This window comes from Cyrtonyx montezumae, unplaced genomic scaffold, assembly GCF_038088225.1.
Source record: "Cyrtonyx montezumae isolate F1298 unplaced genomic scaffold, pur_monq_1.0 scaffold_3, whole genome shotgun sequence".
Lineage (NCBI taxonomy): Eukaryota > Metazoa > Chordata > Aves > Galliformes > Odontophoridae > Cyrtonyx > Cyrtonyx montezumae.
The window spans coordinates 155,394,344-155,418,481 of record NW_027072034.1 but is presented as its reverse complement, the minus strand read 5'-3'; the positions used below and the strand labels follow the sequence as shown (position 1 = coordinate 155,418,481).

Sequence of the window (24,138 nt, the reverse complement as noted above, 5' to 3'; positions counted from 1 at the left end):
TTCTCAGCCTCTGCCAGAAGAGTCAGGCTAGGAGAGTTCCCCTGGGGAGCCAGAGCATGTGAACGTAGCAGCAGTGTTTCTGCTGGTGTGGGTACCACTTTCTCATGCTCAAGACATGATCCAAAATCAAAAAAGCCACTCTTTAATTGACTTACATATAGTTACAGCAAGAGTTTTGCCATGTGTAATCACATCCTAGACGAGATGGTTATGCTGGCAAATTCTGCAAAACACTCTACATCTTTAGGAACTGAATTTTCAATCACAAAAAATAAAAAAAAATGTAATTGAGGGGAGCTTACAGGCAGGAGGGAAAGAAACGTTTTACATGGGCAGACAGTGATAGAACAAGGGGGAATGGTTTTAAACTAGAACATGAGAGATTTAGGTTAGATGTTAGGAAGAAATTCTTTACTCCTGAGGGTGGTGGGGCACTGGCACTGCACCCAGAGAAGCTGTGGGTGCCCCATCCCTGGAGGTGCTCAAGGCCAGGTAGGATGGGGCCCTGGGCAGCCTGAGCTGGTGGGGGGCACCCAGCCCCTTCCAACCTAAGCCATTCTATGATTCTGTGATTCTAAGAACACCATGCAATTCAGCATCTTGATTTGATATGTATTCCATAAACCCACACTTAGACTTGATTAAGAGAAAGGCAATCCTTATATTAAAATATTTTCCCACTCTTCTGGGGCCCACATTGTATGGGTGAACCACCTCATTTTAGTCCTTTATAGGTTTGGAACATTTTTAATGTTCAGACCTATTCCTATCAGTATCAATTGAGAAATACTCAACTAGCTCTCTCTCTGCTTTAAAGCAAAACCACACTAATACCTGCTATTTGGCTGATATTTGCCTAAGAACTGCAGAAAGGTATTTCATCATCTTTATGCAACATCTGTGCTTTTCCCTCTGCATGGAATAGAAATATTTAACCCTAACGACTTTTTTGCCTCTTCGAAATCACGTAATGTAACAACAATAACAACATTATTTCCTTTAGCTTACATTAAAAATCAATACCAAAAGCCAAATTCCTACTATGCTTTACTCTGTTGGCTACACATCAGCTGTCTTTTTATTGCAGCATTTTTTTGCTTTCTTTGCAGCTTTATAACTCACTCCCTATTCTGCCCTTTGAGACTGGCTTTTATAGATTTGAATAAACCCAATCTCAAGGAACACCAGCAGCCCCTCTCCAGAAACTGTAAATGCCTAACATCCCCAGCCAACAACAGTGACACAACTGATTCTCTGTTGCAAAATCCAGTTCCTCCCATTCCATCAGCATCTAGCCACTGTTTGAAGAAATTAATGCCTTTTTTTTTCCCTATTGCAAATGCGATCAACAGAGCAGATTCAAGGAATGTGTAGATATGGCTCTGAGGGACATGGTTTAGTGGGTAGTATTGGTGGGTGGATGGTTGGACTAGCTGATCTTAGAGGTCTTTTCCAGCCTTAACGATTCTATGATTCATCTTCTTTTAATGGGCACAGCCAAGCCAGTGCTACTGCATTCACACAAACGTTATGCAAACATGTTAGGCTTTGTTAAATCCTCAATTCTATCTCATGCATTTTTGGTAGGTTTTCCAGAGGTGATGCGGTTCATGTGTCTAACCACAATCCAGTGTAACAAATACATGGGGTTAACCTTTTATACTGAACTTGTCACAGCATTTTAATAAGAAATTCCTAGATACTGAGATATGTATGCTTCTATAGTCACCTGAAGAATCATAGAAGCATGGAGTCACTAAGGTTGGAAGAGACCACTAAGACCATGCAGTCCAACCATCAGCACACCCACACCGTGCCCACTGACCACGTCCCTCAGGGCACATCTATCCTTTTTCTGAACACTTCCAGGGGTGGTGACTCCACCACCTCCCTGGGCAGCCTGTGCCAATGCGTCACCACTCTTTCTGAGAAAGAGTTTTGCCTAACATCCAACCTGAGCCTCCAACTTGTGGCCATCACCTCTCATCCTATCATTGATACGTGGGAGAAGAGGCCAACCCCTACCTTACCATGACGTCCTTTCAGGCAGTTGTAGAGCGATAATGTCACTGAGCCTCTTTTTCTCCCTCCTGAACAGCCCTCAGCCGCTGCCCATTACACTTGTGCTCCAGACCCGTCCTCAACACACTCCAGCCCCTCAATGTACCGCAGCGACGGGCCCGAAACCGCACACACAGTACTGAGGTGCGGTCTCACTCCTACTGACTCCACCACTTCTGATCGCAATTTCCACTGCAAACCCTCCTCCTGGCCAGAACGTATCCCTCCTCCATCGCACGCAGCAGAAAGCACTCGGGACGCTCAGGCACGTCGGAGCGCGGCACGTCCCACACGCTCCCGCACCGCCCCTCCCCGGCCGGGGGCGTTGGCGGCGGCGCGGCCGGCGGTTGGCGGCGGGCAGCGCGGCGGCCATGGCGGCGAGCGGCGGGCGCTGCGCTCTATGGAGGTGGCCGTGGCGGGCCGGCTTGCGGCGCTGGTACCGCACGGAGCGGGGGGTGTACGGCTACAAGCCGCGGAAAGCGGCTGGAGAGAGCTCGGCGGAACCGCGCGGCGCTGGGGCGAGCGGCAAAGCAGGTCGGGTCCGCCGGCACGGTGCCCGCGGGGAGGGCGGGGGACGAGCGGCAGAGCGCGGCGCTCGGGGGCGGCGCGCGGCTCAGGGAGGAGCCGGAGTCGGAGCGGGGAGCGCGCCCGCGCCGGTGCTGTGGGGGCACCCAGCCCAGCAGAAGTCGGGGATGGAGAGGATTCGAAGTCAATCCAAGCCAAGCCATTTTGTACACCAACACCTTGCTGTTTTTGAGTTAGGTGTGCCCGTTATTGTAATCTCTTCAAAGCAAAACGAGGTACCTTTACATATATATACTGACTAGCAGGAGAACCATAGGGAGATGTGGACCTGTTGGAGCGTGCACAGACGAGGGTCAGAGAAATGACTCAAAGGATGGGACGTCTTTCATGTGATGACAGGCTGAGAGAGATGAGGCTGGTCAGCTTGGAGGAGGCTACAGGGAGACCTGAGAACAGCCCTTCAGTAAATAAAGGACGGCTGCAAGAAAGGCAACAGAATCTTTAGCAGATTCTGTTGTAATAGTACAATGGAAATGGTTTCAAACTAAAAGAGGAGATATTTGGATTGGATATATGGAAAAAGTTTTTTACAGTAAGGGCAGTGAAACACTGGAACGGGTTGCCCATAGAGGTGGTGGATGCCCCATCCTTGGGGACAGTCAAGGTCAGGCTGGATAGGGTGCTGAGGAACCTGATATAGTCAGTTGTCCTTGTTCATTGCAGGGGAGTTGAACTAGATGGCTTTGAAAGGTCTATTCCAACTCGTGATTCTATGAAATATGAAATCTAGAATAAACTTGCTTGAAAATTCCATTAGTAACAAGATATAGCAGTCTGAATATAGAAGCTCTTGTGAGATGATAAAGGTGAAGGACATCTTTCCATCCAGAACCTTGAAGGTTATCAAAGGACTGAATACATGTGTTGGTATCATAAATGTGTTAGGTGTGAGCACATGCAATATTCTGCTTTCTTTTTGTGTTTAGTTGACCATGCCCTTGCTCGTTTAATAACTGCATACTCTGAACATGGACACAAAGCAGCCAAAATAAACCCACTGTTTGCTGGGCAAGCTGTTATGAATGTGGTCCCTGAAATCCAAGAGTTGACTGAAGTTCTTCAAGGACCTCTCATTACCACAGGTAAATGCTATCATAGCAAATTTTTGTCATGGATGATTTATTATGAGTCTCTGTCCTCTGCAGAGGAGCCAAAAATGCAGTGGAGATTCAATCAGTAATGTATTGTTGGATAGAAAATCATTAACTTCAGCCTACTTACATGTTTGTTGCTCAGATCATCGTGTAATGAATTGATACCTTCTCACGTCGTTGGATACCATGAATGTTTTTAGTTGTACTTAAATCTACTGAGGTTATACATTAATCTCTCATGTTACTGTAACATTCTATGATTTAGTGTAGTTTTTGGGACTGAAGTGAAGCTGCTGTGGCACTTGATGTTTGTCTCTCACTGTGGCCTTGAAAAAATGAGAGTCTTTCAGTGCTGTATATCTTATCCATTTACAAAACAAGTGCTTGCTTACTTCTGATGCCCACAGGGTTGGAGCTCATTTGTCTGAGTCACAAAATGAGTACTGTACTAAGTCACAGAAACAGTGGCTTCATGTCATCCACATTAAAGTCTTTCCAAAAGACATTTTGAGTGCCTTGCAAATAAGCATGAGACCATTGCATTAATACAACACTGAGGTATGATTATAAATGTTTTTAAATGAAGGAAAGGAAGTCAGGGGTATGAATTTGTGCTCTCAAAATACTAGCATAACTGCAAGATACCAGTTTAGTTCTTAGTGCTTCCACAAGTGACTGATAACATTTATTCCTGACCAGGGCTTCTCAACATGGGAAAAGAAGAGGCCTCCGTAGAGGATGTGTTGGCTTACCTTGACCATGTGTACTGCGGGCATATTTCCATAGAAACAAGCCAGCTTCCAACCTTGGAGGAGAGAAAATGGTTCACTAAAAGATTTGAAGAACTGAAACAAGAAGCATTTACGACTGAAGAGAAAAAGCACTTGTGCAAACTGATGTTGGAGTCGCAGGTGCCTTGTTCACTATTACTTGATTTAATTGAATTCTGGAGTCTATTGTGGACCCTCTAATGCTCTGGATGTGGTCCACACAACGGAAGAGTCACTATCCTAAAAGCTTTGACAGCATTCAAGAGGGAGAAGTGCTAGATTTTTCCACAAAGAGGCATGATACACAAATTCAGGAATCTTCACTGGAGAGTGTTGCCGAATTTACTTTGCAACCACTATTGAAACATTCAGCAATACCTTTTTAATTCACATTGATTTGTTTGGAAATTATTTCTAGGAAATTATTTCCAGTCAAATCCAAACTCAGAAGGCTTTTAGAACAAATCAGAACATGTATTGTTTGTGAGATATATTTGTATAACATAAACTGTCTGCAGATGCAAACAAAGACCACACAAACCCATGAGTACTTGTGACTAGAGGTCTGATAACTAAATATGTATATATATACTAAATGTTCCTGATGGAAACACAAGATTGGGTGTACCTCCATGACACCTCATGCTGTTTTCTTTTCATTCTCAGACACATCCCTATCTGTTTTACTAGCTTTAAAGCATCCAACATCTCTCAAAGTTTTGAGAGAACAAAACAGAGTTGAACTGAACTTTTACCCGTGTAGCCCTTCAGCAAAGGAACTTTTGTTCATGGAATGAAGGGGTGAAAGATTTATGGACTTGCAGAGTGTGTAGACACAATTTATTCTAATATTTCTATACTGTGAAAAACTTTCTTCCCCTTCTCTCCCTGCTTTATTCAGAAGGATGGAAGGGTAGAGGAGCAGAATCTGTGAACACGTCCCTGCTTCCAGTTTTCCAAGAGGAAGGAGTCTTACATGTAATACATAACAATGACTAAATAGAAGTACATGGCACATTTTATATTTTTATTGCCTTCTTTTCAGTTAAAGGAATTTGTCTCCAAGAAGGCAGCATGAAATTAGGACCCTTGAGAATAACACATTCCCCTCAAAATGACCAGGACTGTACTTTAAGAGTGTGGAATTGAACTGATGTGGGAAAAACACTTATGTGTGTGATTAGTTTTGTATATATAATTCCTTAGAATTTGGTGTTTCTTAACTGAAAGTTGTTCAGCAATTGACTTGGATCTTTGCCTGTGGCTCAGTCTTCCCTTCTCACTTACAGTCATTATTTATTTTCAGCTGCAAAACACTACAGACACTTCCAGTGCTTCCAAAACTTTGTCATTTAAGAGAGCTATCTAGGAGTTGATGAATGGAGTGAATGAAGTGGAAGGAGTAAAGGAGAATGAAGTAAATACAGATTTTCCTTCTCTCAATAATTATTTTACTTATGTACTAAATACTGTGTCTAACATAATCAAAGTGAAACACTGCTTCTCTAGCTTTGCATCTCAGGATAGCTGAGGTTTATACTGTAAAAGAACACCATTCTTTAATTTTCACTCACAAAAAAAAGGCAAACTATCAAGGCAGTTGTAAATTGCTCATTTGTTTCAGTATCCATCTCCTTCCATGTTAGGTAGAACTAGCTTGGTCCTCAATCCTACAGTTTTCTGCCTAAGAGGTAAAAGGCATTATCTTTTACTCAGCTTCTGATCTTAGCCAGTAGGGATGGAGAATTAGCTGAGACTTTCAAGAGCTCTGCTTACATTTGTATGCCTTCAAGGTACAAATATAAATGATATTTCAGTTTTATGAGTGGAAGACTGCTGCTTAAAGTTGCTTAATGCTGAACTTCTCCTGTTTTTAATAGGAGTTTGATCACTTCTTGGCCACGAAGTTCGCTACAGTGAAGCGATATGGTGGAGAAGGAGCAGAGAGCATGATGGGTTTCTTCCATGAATTGTTTAAGATGTGTGCATACAGTGGTGTGACAGATATCATTCTTGGAATGCCTCATCGTGGTAGACTTAATCTTCTCACGGGCTTACTTCAGCTTCCACCAGAGGTAAGAGATTTACAGTCTTACTGTAATTTTCTATGTGTCTGGTTTATTTGTATAATATAAAAGGGAGCATGTTCCCTTCATATCAGTACCTCTGCCAAATTTCCCTGGGAGATCGGTAAGAGAACTCAATGAAATGGGTTTATATGTTGGAATGTGAGGCGTCATGGCTGTCTCGAGAGTGGGAAAGCATATAAGTCTGGAAACATTCTTCTATTGTGTCAATTAATCGGAAAAAGATTTAAACAAGTTTGTTTCCATGCAGCTCATGTTCCGTAAGATGCGTGGTCTGAGTGAGTTTCCAGAGAATTCAGCAGCCATTGGGGACGTTCTCTCCCACCTGACGTCTTCTGTTGATCTTGACTTTGGTTCGCACAGGCCTGTGCATGTCACCTTGCTACCTAACCCCTCTCACTTAGAAGCAATTAATCCAGTGGCCGTGGGCAAGACACGAGGGAGACAACAGTCTCTGCTCGATGGAGATTACTCCCCAGAGAACTCTGCACAGCCTGGAGACAAAGTTATTTGCCTGCAGGTATTTTGTTCACAACTTGTAGCTGATCTTTTTAAGGCTTCTGAGACTAGCATGTGAACACAAATGCTGTATATAAAAATAATGAATGAAACTGAACTAATGTAGAATATTAAGAATTGGGGTCCTCTTTATGAAGAAAGTGAAGGGAAAGAAAGACACTTAGGTGCCATATACAGCAGTATTGGCATTTAAACAATTCTAGTTTCTAGTTTTCCAAACAAATAATTCGGCTTTCTTCCTTGATTTTGATACCTTGCATTGAGAGCAGTGTTTTTGCTTTAACCCATTTAAACTTCTGCTGCTAGCCTTCTTTTAATTAAATGGGTTTTGGGAAGAGCTAACAACAAGGTTGAAAAATATACAGAAGAACTTAGGATTTTGTCATTTTTGGTACTGTTGAAATAAGTCTTTTTGTGCTGTCTCAAATTGGATCTTATTCTTTTTTCCAAGTTTCTTTTCCACTTCTTTTCCTAGTGTGTCTGCTCTTGTCTGTGTTTGATAAACTTGGTTGACCACTATCTAACTTTCAGCAAATAGTTCAGCAAATCTGATGGTGACTGGCTCCTTGTCGCTCACTGCATTGGTACTTACTGCTGCAGCTTTGCTATAGCTGTGATACTTGCTACGTAGTAGTCTGAAAGGGGTTAAGAACTAGACCCAGCAATACCTATTGCATAGTGAGTTACTGTTTCCTGAATTTTGCTGTTCCTCCAATGTTCTTCCAAATTAAACTCATCCACTTTCTTCCCTAATGCAGGTTCATGGTGATGGTGCTTTCTCTGGGCAGGGGATTGTTCCTGAAACACTGACACTCTCCAATCTACCACATTTCAGAGTTGGTGGGAGCATCCATTTGATTGTTAATAACCAGCTGGGCTATACAACTCCTCCAGAGCGAGGAAGATCATCACTGTACTGTAGTGATATTGGTACGTATCAGAAAGAATAAGGAAGGCTTTTTAACACCAATGTGAACGCTTGCTATTGCAGTGGGATTTCATAGCAAATGCTATCAATGCTATGGAATTATATTAATCTTATTTCTTTTGATAACAGAATATCAAATCAAATTATTATTGATTATTGCCTCCTACTAGCAAAAATTGAAGTGCTAAAAGTATTCCCTTTCCTATCTACACCAAGCTAAAGACTAACTATCAAGGGAAAATGCTGTCATATTTTTACAGGATACAGTAAAATATTTGCAAGACTTAATGAATTCTTAATAACATTTTCATTTGATTTCTGCCATGTCATTGACATCTTTTAAGAACGCGTTGTGATGGAGTGTATAATAGATGTGTTTTCAATATCTTTAATTTTAATGAAAACCATTCCATTGTGTTTTCTGAGAAGGATTTATTAGTCAGCTTCTCCTTCATTTTCCTGATTTGTTTGTTGTCAGGTGAACTTGTTGAGCTTTTAATTGAAATATGAGATTCATGCCATTTCTAAACTTAAACTTAGAAGACTTTTGGCTTCTCAGATGTGTTGCAATTGGCCAGACCGTAGACACAGTTAGTTCCTTTGTGTATGTTTCCTAGAATTTAAGATATACTAGTGTATATGTATAAGATTTAATAGCAGGTATTTGTCTTATGGCTTCATCAAACCAGGCAAGTAGATTCATTAAACCTTTTAAGGTATATAGACATTATTATGACTTCGCTTTTTCACCAGTCTTAGTGTTTCTTTCTTCTTACCTAGCTATTGAATTATACAGTTACTTATTTGGACTTCAGGATTTTGTTAGGGAGCAAGAATGACATTGGTCAGGAGTGAACTGTCTTAATTTCCCAGAATTCGGGTAGTTAAGTAGAAAAAGAGCATTCCATTACTGAGAATATGGAAGTACAAGTTCACAGAATTCACAAATTGCTATACAGGAGAACACGTGAAGACATTTGGATTTTGCAGTGTTCTCTGTAACAAGAGCTCTCTTTCTGCCTGCTAAATGGATGGAGTGACTATTGACAAACAAAAGGATTTTGTCCTAGTGGACAAAACTGGACATGAGCCAGTCAGCACGTGCTTGCAGCCTGGAAGGCCAACTAGGTGATCTTTAAGGTCCCTATTAATCTAAGCCTTTCTATGATTCTATATGAATTCATAGAGATAGTGAAGAAAGAAAGAAGGAAAACTCAGTTTTCGTTTGACAGAATCCATCAAGTAGTTCTTTCTCATTCCCTGAAGAATTCCTTCTCTTTCTTGAGAGGTAGGAATTTATTGTTGATAAAGAGGTTGTGTTCAAGCTATGACAAATACAACAGCTTGAGTTGTTGAAAAATTGCACTTTCTTTCAGGGGTGATTCCTACTCCTTACTCCAGTTGTCATCATAAAGAACTTCTTCTGTAGATTTGTTAAGTGTGCTGGGCACTAGTGCTTGTAGTTTTCTGCAGGATATGTTTGTGTCTGTTTTCCTTGGAGGGGGGGGGTTGAGTGTGATAACTGCTAATTATGCTTGAATCCCTGGGCAGGTAAAATTGTTGGATGTGGTGTTATCCATGTCAACGGGGATGATCCTGAAGAAGTTGTCCGTGCCACACGACTGGCAGTTGAGTACCAGCGCCAGTTCCGCAGGGATGTGATAGTGGACTTGCTGTGCTACCGACAGTGGGGCCACAATGAACTTGATGAGCCATTCTTCACCAACCCTAGCATGTACAAAATCATCAGGTAAGAGTAACGCCACCTGATGAGAGAACCCAAAGTGCGTTCTTTACACATCTGATCAGTATTGCCCACTACTCTCTAACAGAAATCTCTGTATACTGGAGATCGTTTGACATGCTGTCAAATCTTAAGTGTAGCTAGACTGTCAGCAGTCCATGACTAAGGTCTGATAACGAGGTGTTAATAAAGATAACCACTATTGTCAGTTCTCAGAGGTGAATTTTGATGCCTCTTGGAAAACAATCTTGCATATAGCCCTTGGATTTCAAATTCATGATTGCTCGTAATCGGAAGGCAGAGTTGTCTACTGTGTGCCAGAGGGAAGGGTAGGTTATGTGAGAGAACTTGCAGTAAGCCTGTACAATGTGTTATGTCTTTTTGCCTGTTACAGTGGATCCTCATGTTTGCAAGCATTTTGATAAATCTAGATTCCATCATGATCCCCAAAGAAAAATATTGGCCAATGAATTCTGGTATTTTAAGTGGAAATATCTATGGAATTAGGTGCCTTGATTCTCAGCTAATCCTGAAATCCCACTGTCAGTTTGTCTGAAGAATGATGCATGATGGCACAAAGCCAGTCTGAATAAGATGATTTCTTGATTTATTTCTAGCTGTAGCTGCCAGCAATAGACACTACCTTAAACAAAGGACTGCAAAGCATGAATCCAATAGAATTTGGTTTTTATTCTGGAAATGTCAGGAAAGAAAACTTGACCCAAATGAGTTTTATGCACTAGGTCATCATTTATGTTTGTTTTCCGTTGTACCTGACCGGAAGGAAGGTGTTATTTCCCTGTTGTGAAATGACACTTTTCAGGCTTAATGTCTATGGGGTTTGATTCCCTCCCCTGCAGATCCCGTAAGAGTATCCCAGACACATACGCAGAACATCTCGTGGCTGCTGGGCTCATGACTGATGTTGAAGTATCTGAGATAAAGACGACCTACTATTCTAAACTGAACGATCATCTTGCCAACATGACTTTGTATAGTCCACCTCCTACCAACCTGCAGGCTCACTGGAAAGGTTTGGTTGAACCTTCTGCTAAAATCACCACTTGGGACACGGGTATGCCAATACCACTTCTGCAGTTCATTGGAGTCAAGTCTGTAGAGGTGCCTGAAGAACTCCAGATGCACAGCCATCTTCTAAAGACATATGTACAGGTCAGTAGAGCATAAAGACACTTTTAGTCCTATTGCTTTAATAATATCTGACCTTTTATGGCAAGGCTGCCAATTAAGGAGTGGCACAGTTTTCTCTAGGAAGAAGAGCTTGTTCCCTTTTTCAGGTGGGTATTATGCCATTTTTCTCCTAGGTTTGAAGAAAAATATCTTCACCCCCGTGTCTAGCCATATACTTAATTCTTAATTTAACAGTATTTTGTTACACTGAAGAAGAAGCCTGTAGAAAATACAGTTTGTTGTACTTACAAAGAATATAAGCCAGTATAATAAATGATTAAAATTTAAACTTTATGAGTACTTTACAGGAGAATGAATTGGGAGATTTGTAACGTATGCAATTTGTTAAGCCAGTAATGCACGTGCTTAAGTATTTTTATGTAAATGTGTAGACAGTTTGAAAGTTGTGTTTCATAAGTAATAAGACTTTGTGCAATAACTACACTGGTTTGGTTTTGTGAACGTTTCACTTGGATGAGTGATGACCGTGGGCTGGTGTGTGGTCAACAGCTATAGAGAGGCCATGAGTTGAATACTGAAAAAGACCAAAGTCCTCCCAGCCCAAGGCAAGAGCAGCAGAGCTACAACTCAGAATGGGAGAATTCTGGAGACTGAAAATACTTACACCTGGAATCTTTCAGCACTATACCAAAAGTTTGTCAAGAGATTCTCTCTGCTATCCTCAGATTTTTAGTGTTTGTAGACTAAGATCTAATCTGTCAATCCACAGTTTGTAGTCTAGGGAGTGAGTATGTGGGTTATACATGATTTTGTGTTCTGCAGGGCCTTCTTCAGGATGTGATGAAATAAGAATGTATGTATTTCAAACCAACCAAAGTTGGTTTGGTTGGGGAAAATATGTACTTCTAATATCAGTCTATGCTTCAAGGCATACAGATCAGAGAAAAAGAAAGAGTAATTTTTTTTCCTTGTTTATTTGTTTAGTCAAGAGTTCAAAAAATGGAGGAAGGAAAAAAGCTGGATTGGGCAACAGCTGAAACTTTAGCATTTGGTTCCCTGCTGAGCCAAGGTAAGAGGCAACTAGATAGCAATAATCTTTTATTGTTTGCTTTTGATGACAGTTGGACATTTAGGTATTTCAAGTGCAAAGACTGACTTGGTGAATACATAGGAAAATTTATATGGGAGCAAGAGAAGTTAAAAAGAGTCCTGTGTGTTACTATTATCTGCAGATTGAATAATTAGTGTCTAAAGAATTATTGTGTTGTATTATTGTTTCTTCCTACCCTGTCAAGAAGATAGTGCTTAGTGCTGAGTGTGAGAAAAGCATGTGACTTCAGTTGGGCCTCCTGTACTCCTATCTTACTAACTGTGTTTCATGCTATGATTAGTTTTCCTTCTTCTCAAGTCTAAATTTCTGTTGCTGTTTATGTGATACAGGATGGCCATATTTTACAGTTTGCTTCAGCAAACTGAAACACTCCAAAATAACTTTTGAATGGAAAGAGGAGAAATGAGATGTGAGCATCTCTGCAAGTTGGAGGGGAAATTCAATAAGGGACTTAACAAGAGAAGTGACATTTTGGAAATGGAGAGTTATTTTTCTCTGTATTTTCTTGTTTGATTTACAAATCCACTGTTTTGCTTATTGCTTGGAAAGGGTTTAACATCAGACTAAGTGGACAAGATGTTGGCAGAGGAACCTTTAGTCAACGACACGCAATGTTGGTTTGCCAAGAAACAGATGACACCTACATTCCTCTGAATCATATGTCCCCAGACCAGAAGGGTTTCTTAGAGGTAGGTTCTATGGTACATGAAACAATTTTCCTCAACTTGTGCTGAAGGAGAGTGTATTTTAAAACTGCTGAGGCTACATACATAGCCTGGCAAGCATCAGATATGGAGGTGTGAAGCCTGCCTGGATTAAGGAGACACTAGCAAAAAGCATTTGACCCGTTGCAAATTTATAATTGTAGTGCATGGTTAGTTATCTTCATTAACAAGAAATTCTGCTTTTTTCTTAAGAGATTCTGTTATTCTTCTTCCCTCAGTATCTTCATTGAAAACCAAAATAAGCTGTCACCATGAATTGTCTTTAGGAGTGCGCGTCCTCAGTGTGCCTAGCACTAATGTGCCTGCTTCCAGAGGATCTTCACCTTAGGTTGTCATAGAATCATAGAATGGCTTAGATTAGAAGGGACCTTAAATTGAGCTCCAACCCCAGCTTTCTCACCTGTCCCTCCCAACAATTTCCTTTCTGTTAGGTGAGTAACAGTCCTTTGTCTGAGGAAGCTGTACTTGGTTTTGAATATGGAATGAGTATTGAGAGTTCTAAGTTACTGCCAATTTGGGAAGCTCAATTTGGAGACTTCTTTAATGGAGCCCAGATAATATTTGACACTTTCATCTCTGGAGGTGAGTGTACAAGAAGCTAATATATTTACAATAAGTTATTTGTTTTATTAGAAAATCCTTCAGCTTTGCCCATAAATGGATAATGTGTTGAGAAAAGAATTCTGTGTGCTCGAGAAGCCTTGTGCTCTTGCCTATGAGATCCCAACTTGTATGCAGTTTTTTTTCTGGCATTCCATCTAAAATGAAAGATGCCATCCTTGGCAGGAGATTGGTCTCTCAGAATAACTGTTGATGTTAACAGCCTTTCTTCCCCTTTCTCCCTCTTTTTTTTACATTGTGTGTACAATTATTTGGTGGCTTGTTAGGATGCACCTTTCCTTCATGAAGCATCTCTTAAAAATTCCTAGAGCAAAACAAAACAAACAAACAAGAAAAAAACCCACAAAAAATGCTTTGTAAATAATATCTCAGTTTGACAAATGAATTTTCTGAATGCTCAGAGCAAAAAGACCTTTCACAGGTGGGACAGACTGAGAAAATGCTAAGATTAATTTCTAAAGCGGGATTCCTTGTGTGTAAGTGTCTGGAATACTGGCACCCAGCTTCAATTAGGCCTCTACATTCAGTACTTAATCAAAGATGGTAATTGTTAGAGACCTCGTATATCCCACTCATCCTCAACATGTATTTAAGGTCAGGATTAATTGCTTTCTGGATTTAGCTGTAATCTCTTAGCCCAAGGAGCTATCCTCTTGCAAGCATTGCTGTATTAGCTAGAACTGTCTGACAGGATGCTGCTTGCTTCATACCTGCACAAGACTAAATGATAAGATACACAGAAAATGTGCTATGGAGTATGCTTGGAGGTTTTCTTATTGAGGAGAGGTAGTAGTGCCAATAGTTGATAATAGTGTTCATTGACAATGCTGTTCAGAGAATTTTTGCATAACATGGAGATGTTTCTGACTGAGTTTTAAAAGTTTCACTGTTCGACACGAAGCCTTAATTTTTCTGAGAGCCTGAAGTTATATGACTATTTCAGAAATATCAGATCATCTTATGTGTGTCATTTCACAGCTGTGAATCTCACTGCTAAATACATGTTCCAGGGCTGTACTTAACAATGTGGAAATCTAGAAATGTTCTATTTTCCCGAGTAGTTCATGCAAAGGACACAGTGCTTTATGGCTTTATGTTCTGTTGAAAGATTTTTTTTTTCCTTCTTTCTCATTCTGTGTTCTCAGGTGAGGCCAAATGGCTTCTGCAGAGTGGGATAGTAATTCTTCTTCCCCATGGCTATGATGGTGCAGGCCCTGAGCACTCATCCTGCCGGATGGAACGTTTCCTGCAGGTACCCTGCTTCACCTCTCAGAGCTGTGTACTCCCCAACCCGTGCTCTGAGAGTCCTGTTGCAAAATGCCACATTCACGATGAATCTGCTAGTGATAGCAGAAGCTGGAGACAGGATTGTACAGTAGGAATGGGCTGGTCTGAAAGTGGAGAAGTAAAGGGAACTGTGATGAGGAGGTGCAGGTCTGGAAGTGGTGAGGAAGTGGTTTTGGTTTGAATGTCACAACAGCTCTAGTGCAAGACTCGTATTGAACTCTGTAATAAATGCTTGCTGTTCCCATTAGGTCTCTCTCATCTGCCCAAGTGAGTGTGGGGTAATGTGAAATTTTGTAATGTAAAAATGTCATAGTGTTTGCTAAAGCCTCGTGCCCTCTGTACATACTTCAAGTGGCATGTGCTTTGGTACTGCTTGCTGTTTCTTTTCTGATTTTCACTCTTCAGCAATATCACTGTACCACAGAATGAGCCCAGTAGCGAGGCAGAATTGCTGTACTGCAAATAGCAGGCCTCTAATGGGACTTCTTACATAAAGCAATCTGGGGTTGGCATTGGAAACAGGCAGCCACCCTCTTCTGCAAGATACAGATGTTCCCAGTATGCATGGAGCATACAAGCAGAATTTTGGGCACTTAAGTAAGAGTAAGTAAATTTGTGGCACAAAGAAAAGATATCCACTGTTGTGCCACTGTGACTGTAGTAAGTAAATGAAAGCCTTTTTGTCTGAGTAATGCTTTAGGGAAAAATTTGCAGCATGCTTAGTGGTGCTGTCATTCTGATGGAGTGGTCATGGCCTTCAACTGTTAGAACAACTGTCATGCCTTGGTTACAGTAGAGTTGAAGGAGGCAGTTCAGATCTGATGGTACTGGGTAAACACTACAGGCTTTTCTTCTTTGAAATTGCTCTTCCCTAGCAATCAGTGTTTTAATTGGGATATTTTCTTCTCTGTTTTTATACTGGTAAAGTGCCTTATGTGCCTGGACACTTGCACACTTGTATCACTGCTTCCTTCTTGACAAAATCCTGCTGTGTTCCCCTTAGATGTGTGACAGCTCAGAAGAAGGAGTTGATGGGGACCGAGTGAACATGTCAGTTGTGCATCCTACCACTCCAGCACAGTATTTCCATTTACTCCGGAGGCAAATGGTCCGAAACTTTAGGAAACCTCTCATTGTTGCTTCTCCAAAAGTGTTACTCAGGCTTCCTGTAAGCTGGAAAACTTTTATCTTCGTTTTTCTTTTTTTGTTCTTTTCCTCCTTTTTTGTGTTCTTGTAACATGTCTGTTTTCCTCTGTGTTCTCTGCCTGTTTTAGTGTCAAAGCCATAGGGTATTGCCTGTGTGAGGTCTGATAGGCTGAGGGTTAAAGGTGAGTGCATGTGAGCCTGCAGAAGGATTGATTCTTGGTCCAGTGGTGTTCTTTAGAATGTTACCATTCTGCCTGTCTTCTGTGGGAGGGGAAGTGGAAGGGAGAGGGAAGACACTACCTTTTATATTCAACAAAACTCTGTCTCTGAATCATCTCCCCAGCTCTGTCTGATATAAAAGGCATCCAGATTTGGTAACTTCCAACTCTTCCCCATTTAGGCTGCTGTATCAAGTTTTGAAGAGATGGCTCCAAGAACAACGTTCAAACCTGTCATTGGTGACTCCTCAGTAGATCCTAAAAGGTAGTTCTACTTTCTTACAGGAAAAGCTTAGAAAGGAAGTCCTGTCCCTTTCTGTTGCCTACCAGTTCAAGTTTGAGGTGATTGAGGGGAAGTATCTGCGTGATGGGTGATTTAGGGTTTTACTTGTTTCTCTCCTCCTCTGCTTCCTTGTTGATAGTAAAGTTAACTGCCTGCATAATAGTAAAGCATTCAGACTTTCAGCCCTTTCCTCCAAGGGGAGTCTGTTACCCTACTTGCTACTCTGTTGGATGCTGTTGTGAATTGTGCTCATTAGTTAATGTCAGTGGGAGCATCTGTTATATGAAGAGGTGCAGAATTTTTGTTCTGATGTTCAGATGCTTGAGCTGCTGAAGTGAAATCAGGGCGGTAACAAATCTTGGTGTGTGTACTGTATTCCTCCTTTCAGACACTAATTTAGAGAGTACTGTTCACAAAGAGCAATTCTAGCATTCACATTTTTCTCTCCTGATATTCTTACTTGGTCCCTGTCCTAGTAGTACTCAAGTCTGTCAGCATCTCAAATGTTTGCATTCTTGTCACAGTCGCAAAGTTGGCTGTATCTTAGCATTGTTTTGTAAGTGGAATGTGGAGGCACTGTGTGTAGGGTTTCTCTTACTGCCTTTGTCTAGTAAGCTTAGGCAGATAAGACATCACAGGCTGCTGGAAACTTTTGCATGTCTCCTAAAGGTGGTTCCTGTTAGATCTGAAAGAGGATTGTCTTGGGTTTGTGCTCTACAGAGAGAGCACAGATGGCTGGCTTTGACTAGGTTTTAATTTTTAGATAGTTAAAGCTGAAGAAACAAGACTTCTGGGCTCTGGCCTCCTGTGCCCAGGCGTTAATTTGTCAACCGTTGGATGAGTGGGAAGGGAAAGAAAATGAGAAAACATGGTTTAGGGTAGTGATTTAATTCAGTGAAATTGTCTTTAAAGTTTGGCTGGTTGTTTTTGTTAAAAGTGTGAAACTGTTCTGCACAGTTTCTGTAAAACACTGAACTTGGAAACACTTATTTTTCAGTGTCACCCATGTGGTGTTCTGTTCTGGTAAGCATTACTATGCTCTGGCGAAACAAAGAGAGGCACTAGGAGAGAAACAACACAACACAGCTATTTTAAGACTTGAAGAACTGTGTCCTTTCCCACTGGAAGCTTTGCAGCAAGAGCTGAGCAAATACAGCCATGCCAAAGGTAAGAAATTTCTTACCCTTCTGTTCCTGGACTCTTTGAAATCTATTGCCTGCCTTCTAGGATGAATATCTGAAGTAGTGTTTTATTCTTTGTTCTACCCCCTATACATCAAGTGTTTATTGAGTGGGATGATACAAATGTTCACCACTTGTGCTAAAAGAGTTGTTCTCTGCTGCTGTTAGTTTCTATAAATCACTACTTAAAACCAGTGTGAGTATACCCTAATGGTGGCCATACTTTTGGTTTCACTGCAGCGTGGTGCGACCTGCAATGAATTGAGACTGTCAGGATACCATTTCAAAGACAGTGCCAAGACAAAAAAACAAACAAAACAAAAAAAAAAAAACAAGAACAAAAAAAGCAGAGGAGCTACAACAGAAAAGAAATATTGTTTTCTTGAGCTGCTGAAAAGATGTGCCGTTGTAATGTACCTTTATCCTTTCTTTAGTCTTCATCTGGAGTCAGGAAGAACCACAGAATATGGGTCCTTGGTCCTTTGTGTCACCACGGTTTGAAAAGCAGCTGGGAGTTAAGGTAAGATACCCCCCGTGGTGCTCCGGGCTGTAAAATGAAGTTTGAAGCTATTGACTGCAAAATTCTGTGATGCATGATGCTTACACATAAAACTAGTCCAAAAACTAGTCTAAACTGCATGTTCTAATTTAAGCTACTTAGCTTTTTATTAGAGCCCTCATTTTTAGCAATGAACAGGCCTGGAGCTTTCTTTTAACAGGTGTTTAGTCTAAACAGACAGGATGATGAAAGATTCCAGGTAGAAAACAACATATTTAAGGTGCTACAGCAAGTAGGAAGAGAGTCTGAAGCTGCTGTCTGCTGTGGCAGATGATGTACCGTGATGTTCTTGGAATGAAAGTCTTCAGGAAATGGAGGATAATTCCATGCAGTACTTCCAACTGGAGCTGCACAGTTAGGGATCACCATGGAATCAGAACATCAGGATATGGTTCTGTATTTGTGCTTCATTAATCACTTCCTCCTGGCTCTCATTTCAGCTCCGACTTGTGAGTAGACCTCCTTTACCAGCCCCAGCAGTTGGCATTGGAACCCTGCACCACCAGCAGCAGGAAGACATTCTTACCAACACATTTATCTAAATTTTCAATGGACAGACTACTCCTGCAGTCAGCCATGTTTGTTGCCTTCCTCCTGTGAAGAACAAAAGCCAGATCCTTAGGACTCTTTAATTCTCCAAAATGAGAAAAAAAATGGAACAAGTTCTGTAATGGTAAAGCAATTTTTTAATATAGGAGTGTACGTGAGGATGAGAGCTGATGCCTGATGCTCTAGAAGGCTCTTGCTCTTTTTTAGGTTTTTTCTACACAAGATTTTTAAACAAGTTTAAGATACAGAAATACAGTCTAGGGCGCAGGTCAGTGAGATGGGTTAAAAATACCTTGTATCAGGTTGCTTACCTGCACTGTTCCCAGTTCCTTGGTAATGGTGCATGTGTGGAAATGTTTTTTTGTTTCCACAGAGGTGTTAGTACTGTTCGGTTGAATAAATGCTTCCCAATGCCTGGGACTGAGCCATTTCTACAGCAGAGCATTGTGGATTTTCTCTTTTCTTTTCTTACAGAAATTAAATCTGATGTAATTGTTGTTTGATGAAGAGAGTCATTAAAGCCATATTCCTGGGGGGACCTTGCAGGATGTCCTCTTTGGGCACTGCTGTTTCTCTCACCAGGAGAATCAGTGCTATCACATCAATCTTGCAGAGTGGGAGGCATGCTGTATGAGCCTCTCTGCCTTATTTTAGAGCCATGTTTTATAGAGGCCAAAACAGTTTCTAGAGGCCATCCTAGAAAGAGATCCTGCCTCCTACCCAGGAAATTCTTCTCAGGGCTTCTCATTAGTTTTTGCTGTTTCTGAGGGCTTGCTTCTGCTCAGTTTCTTCTTCTGTGGTCCCTAGTTCTCACACAGAATCTTATGCTGTAAGAAGGCTGAAGTTGTGATGAGCAACTGAAATTACAAAACTATGGCAAGTAAAACAGGCAAGTGAAATAGGACAGACTGTGAAGAATTCAAGGGACACGTGCTGAGAGCTGTACTAGTGAGGCCTCTTTCAAGTACATTAGAAGCTTCAAGGGTGAGGGATGGGAGAATCAGAAAGTCAAAGGGGATTGTCAGAAAAAAATCTTCTGTAGCAAAACAAGAACAACGATCTCATGACCTTATTTTGTGCTTTTCTCTTTGATTGAGTTCCCATTTGAAGGCCTTTTGGGAGATTCCTGAGCAAAAGTCTTTTATTTGCAGAGAAAAAAAGTGACTAAAACAGGCTATAGAAGAAATAAGTGAAATAAATTCAAGTAAATGGCAGAACAGGAGGATAATCATCCAAGTTTTCGTAAAGAGCTCAAACAAATACAGATTTTCAAGTTCTCAAAATGAAGACAGCGAACAAAAGCTTTCTGTTTCTACTGCCATGACACATCTCAAAATTTCGTGAGAAAATGGATTTGTTTGCAATTTGATGTATATTTATTTTCAAATGATACGGTTTACTACCTTCCAGTATGTTTATTAGCTATTAAAAAGTGAATAAGAAACTGAAATAGGGAATAGACTATGGTCAGGTATAAAACTGTGGTCTCCTACTTGTTAATTTAAAGCCAATCCTTTAAAGGATACTTTGTTCCTTCATAAGGAAGCTTCAGGTTGGAGCAGTGTAGACCTTGGAGGTGTGTACAGTTTAACAATAATGTTAAAAATGGAAGGTGTCTCTGCCCATGGCAAGTGGGTCGGAATGAGATGATCTGTGAGGTTCATTCCATCTCAACCCATTCTGTGATGTAGGTGTGTGGCCTGTTGGCTTTGGGGAACCCTCTGCTCCAACAGCAAGGCGAGGTGGGCAGAAGAGAGACAGCAACACTGAATGGAGTTCAGCTGAGCCATCAAATGCATGCAGTGACCATAAGACTTCCCCTTCTCCTGAAACCCAGCTTCTCCCCCTAACTAGTGTAATTCTCCTTTCCCCCACAGATGTGGGGACTCAGTGTATAGTTAGAAGACTAGTGCAGGTGGCAGCTAGAGCTCCGCAGAGGATTTATAGGGTCTTCCTAAAGGCTGTGTTCTACTGCTGTTCTTTTCCTTCTGCTCGTGTGACTTTTATAACTTAATGCATTTAGAGGAAATGCTGAAAAAGCCCTTCACCTGCTTGTTGCCAAACTGCTCTCCACTCTCTGTGAGTGAGACATGTCTGCAGCCATGTGCTCTGCCCTTCACCAGTCAGAGTGCAGCTCCTGGCATTCCCTGAGGGGAGGTTTCAGCACAGGTGTCATCTGGGGAAATAAATATATCTTTTTTGAATAGCAACAGTTAAGACCATAACACTGAAGTTAAGCAGAAGAAAAATGAAGATAGGTGGCAAGAGGAGGTAAAAACTGCCTGGACTAGTCCCCTTCCTGCTGCCCTGTGGCAGCTTTCCTCTCACCATAAAATTTTTCTTATTATTTTTCACTTTTCCAATCTTGTTGGCAATGTGAAATTCACACTTTCCCCACTCCTCCCAAAATTACTTTAAGAGTGTGCTTGAATAAAGCAAACACACCATCACAAAAAAACCTTCAGGAAGAAACAAGTGGGATTTAACCAAGCACAGCACTTCTACGTGGAAAACAGTGATATGTCAGGAGGGGTAGACTGCAGGCATGGTTTGCTTTTGCCTGGTGGAGCAGCTCCCAAAAGCTGCTCTGAGGGACTGTTTGGTATCTTACCGTAACTAACTCACACATTCATTCATTAACTCTGTATCACCCAGAAGCAACCTCTGTAATCTCTGTGCTGCAGTCTATTCCATGTAACTTCTTCAGCACATCAGTCATGGTGACATGAAGTCATGTTTCTTCTACTTTATTGTGGCAAACTGCACAAGTTTTTAGGCATTCTGATCAGCTTTATGTAATCAAGATACGTTCTGTTTTAAAATTCTGCTCAGAGATTTGCAGGGATTTCTTATTGTGGTTCCTGAGCAGTATATTCTTCCATGCTGAAATCACTTCTGGATTGAAACTGGAGCTCTGCCTGCCCTTTATTCCTTACTGTTTTTATTCATGGATATTATCTAATAGCAGCTGTACTTTCACAGGGATATGGTTACATTTTGTCTGGGTAAGGGAAAATATTTGGGGCATATACTTTGGTTTCTCAGACACCTTGCCCAAAGGGATAGTTGGTACTTTTTGTATATTTTACCTCTTAATACTCTGCTCACATCTGCTCATGAGCAAGAAGAGCAACACTGCTTTGGCTGCAGCTGTAGCAAGAAAAGTTATATGGCACAATCATCAGCTTTGACTCCAAACTGACAATAACATAAAGGAAAAGAGATTTTCTCACCCTGACAATACACAAGGGAATAACAGACCCAGCATTTTGAGTTGCACGTTGCCTGAACCTGACCTCGTTAGACACCACTCACGCAGAGGCAGTGCAGGTTTATCTAACCAAGTAAAGAATGCTTGAGTGTTCAGAGCCTGTTTTATCCTCCCTTTGGGAGCACTGTTACTGTAGTGCTGCTTTACTAAAAGACCCCAGTCCAATGCTGCTGTGCTCGGGTATGGAAGGGACAGCTTTGGCTCTCTTTGGTGTTGTTGATACAGAATTGTCTGCAGAATACTGCCGTTTTGTGATGGCTAACAGCTACCAGGAGCAACACAGAGCCCTTGCTGAGTTAGGCATTAACACGGTTCCCCCACTGATTTTGGATGTACGTGAGACTGTTTTCCTCCTGCATGCTGTGCTCAGCTCTGCACGCAGACTTGGCTCACCTTGCATGAGTGCAAAAGGAGGGAAAAGAATGGAAAGGAGAAACCTGTGTTGCTCATGTAAAGCAGTCAGAGGAAAATGATAACATTCAATTTAAAATCATTTCAGAAAAGAGGGGCAGAAATTTTGAAAGCTTCAGGTGAGGATGCTGCTTGATGAGGACACACAATTTAGGAAAGTGCTGAATGAAATGGTATGCAACCTGAGTGAACAGTAACTGAGAAGGGCCCAGTTCTTGGACAAGAGAAATCTGTGGGTTATTAAAAAAATAAAAATACAAAAATACAAAAAAAAAAAAAAAGCAGAAATGAAGCTGTGTGTGCTGTTAGTAAAAAAAAGAAAATCTAACTGGAAAGAGAGGAGGTGTTACAGCTCTTGTACACTGTGGCATGTGGAATGAAATGTAGAGGTAATGACTGAGAAGTTTTGGACAGATGTTCAGGATTTTCAGTTGGAAGTGCAGGACTGGAAGAAGAAATAAAGACATCAAAGTAAAGAGATGATCAGGTTGCTCGGAGCCCCATGCAGCCTGCCATTGAGTGTCTCCAGGGATGAGCTATCCATCACAGCTCTGGGCAACTCATTCCAGTGCCTCTCTGTGCTTATTGTAAAGAATTTCTTCCTTATATCCAATCTAAATCTCCACTCTTTTAGTTAGAATCAATTTCCCCTTATCCTATCACAACAGACCCTGCTAAAGAGTCTGTCATTTCTTATAGCTTCTCTTTAGATATTGAAAGGCAGCTATCAGGTCTCCCTGGAGCCTTCTCCAGGCTGAACATTTCCACATCTCTCAGTCTGTACTCATAAAGGAAGTGTTCCATTCCATGGACCAGTTTTGTGGCCCTCTGCTTCAACAGGTCCGTTTTTCTCCTGTACTGAGGACTCCACATTTAGGTGCTGTACTCCAGGTGAGGTCTTACCAGCTCAGGGTAGAGGGGCAGGATCACCTCTCTCGACCTATGGGTCATGCATCTTTTGATACAGCCCAGAATATGGTTGGCCTTTCTGAGGGCACACTGCTGGCTCATATAACAGCTTGACATCCACCAATACCTCCAAGTCCTCTTCAGCAGGACTGTGCTCCATCTTTCTATCCCCAGCTTGTATTGGTAGTATGAGTTGCCAAGACCCAGGTGCAAGACCTTGCACTTGGATTTGTTGAACCTCATGAGGTTCTCCTGGTCCTACTGTTTAAGACTGTTTAGGTCTCTCTGAATAGCATCCCATTGCTCAGGCACCACACAGCCTGGTGTCATCCACAAACTTGCTGAGGGTACACTCAATCCCACTGCTGATGTCATTGATGAAGAGCACTGATCCCAGTCCTGACCACTGAGTGTGATGCTCATCACTGATGAGGCATCTCCAGGTAAGATGCAGGGCCAGTTAATGATGGACATGACAGGTGATCGTTCTTCGCGCTCAGCTCTGGTGAAGCCCACCTCAGTACAGTGCTCAGTTTTAGGCTGCTCACTAGCTAAAGGACACCAAGGCTCTGGAGTGTGTCCACAGATGGGCAACAAAGCTGTGTAGGGTCTGAAGCACAACTCTGATGGGAGCAGCTGAGGGAGCTGGGATTGTTCAGTCTAGAGTAGGCTCAGGGGAGACATTATTGCCCTCTGCAACTGCCTGAAAGGAGGCTGTGGTGAGGTGGGGGATGGCTTCTTCTCCAGCTAACAGGCACTGAGGGATGTGGCTTAGGGGGGTAGTGATGGTGGACGGTTGGATTGGGTGACCTTGGAGGTCTTCTCCAGCCTTGGTGATTCTATGACGCTACGACACAGTTTGTGGAGATGGTGTGGATGAGTTGGACTAGATCATCTCAGAGCTAACGATTCCGTGAGTTACCAGAA

The 24,138-nt window shown here is 41.7% G+C and overlaps 1 protein-coding gene across 1 annotated transcript; it reads left to right on the top strand.

Moving 5' to 3' along the window:
• The first annotated feature begins 2,432 nt into the window (after positions 1-2,432).
• DHTKD1 (dehydrogenase E1 and transketolase domain containing 1) lies at positions 2,433-19,116 on the top strand. The gene is made up of 17 exons (XM_065743732.1): positions 2,433-2,595; positions 3,573-3,728; positions 4,440-4,651; positions 6,391-6,585; positions 6,848-7,117; positions 7,875-8,046; positions 9,596-9,794; positions 10,649-10,961; positions 11,925-12,009; positions 12,601-12,740; positions 13,208-13,358; positions 14,543-14,649; positions 15,688-15,852; positions 16,231-16,313; positions 17,329-17,498; positions 17,947-18,032; positions 18,512-19,116. The coding sequence occupies exons 1-17, from the start codon at positions 2,433-2,435 to the stop codon at positions 18,611-18,613; spliced, it is 2,769 nt and encodes a 922-aa protein (XP_065599804.1). The 3' UTR covers positions 18,614-19,116.
• Positions 19,117-24,138: the final 5,022 nt, after the last annotated feature.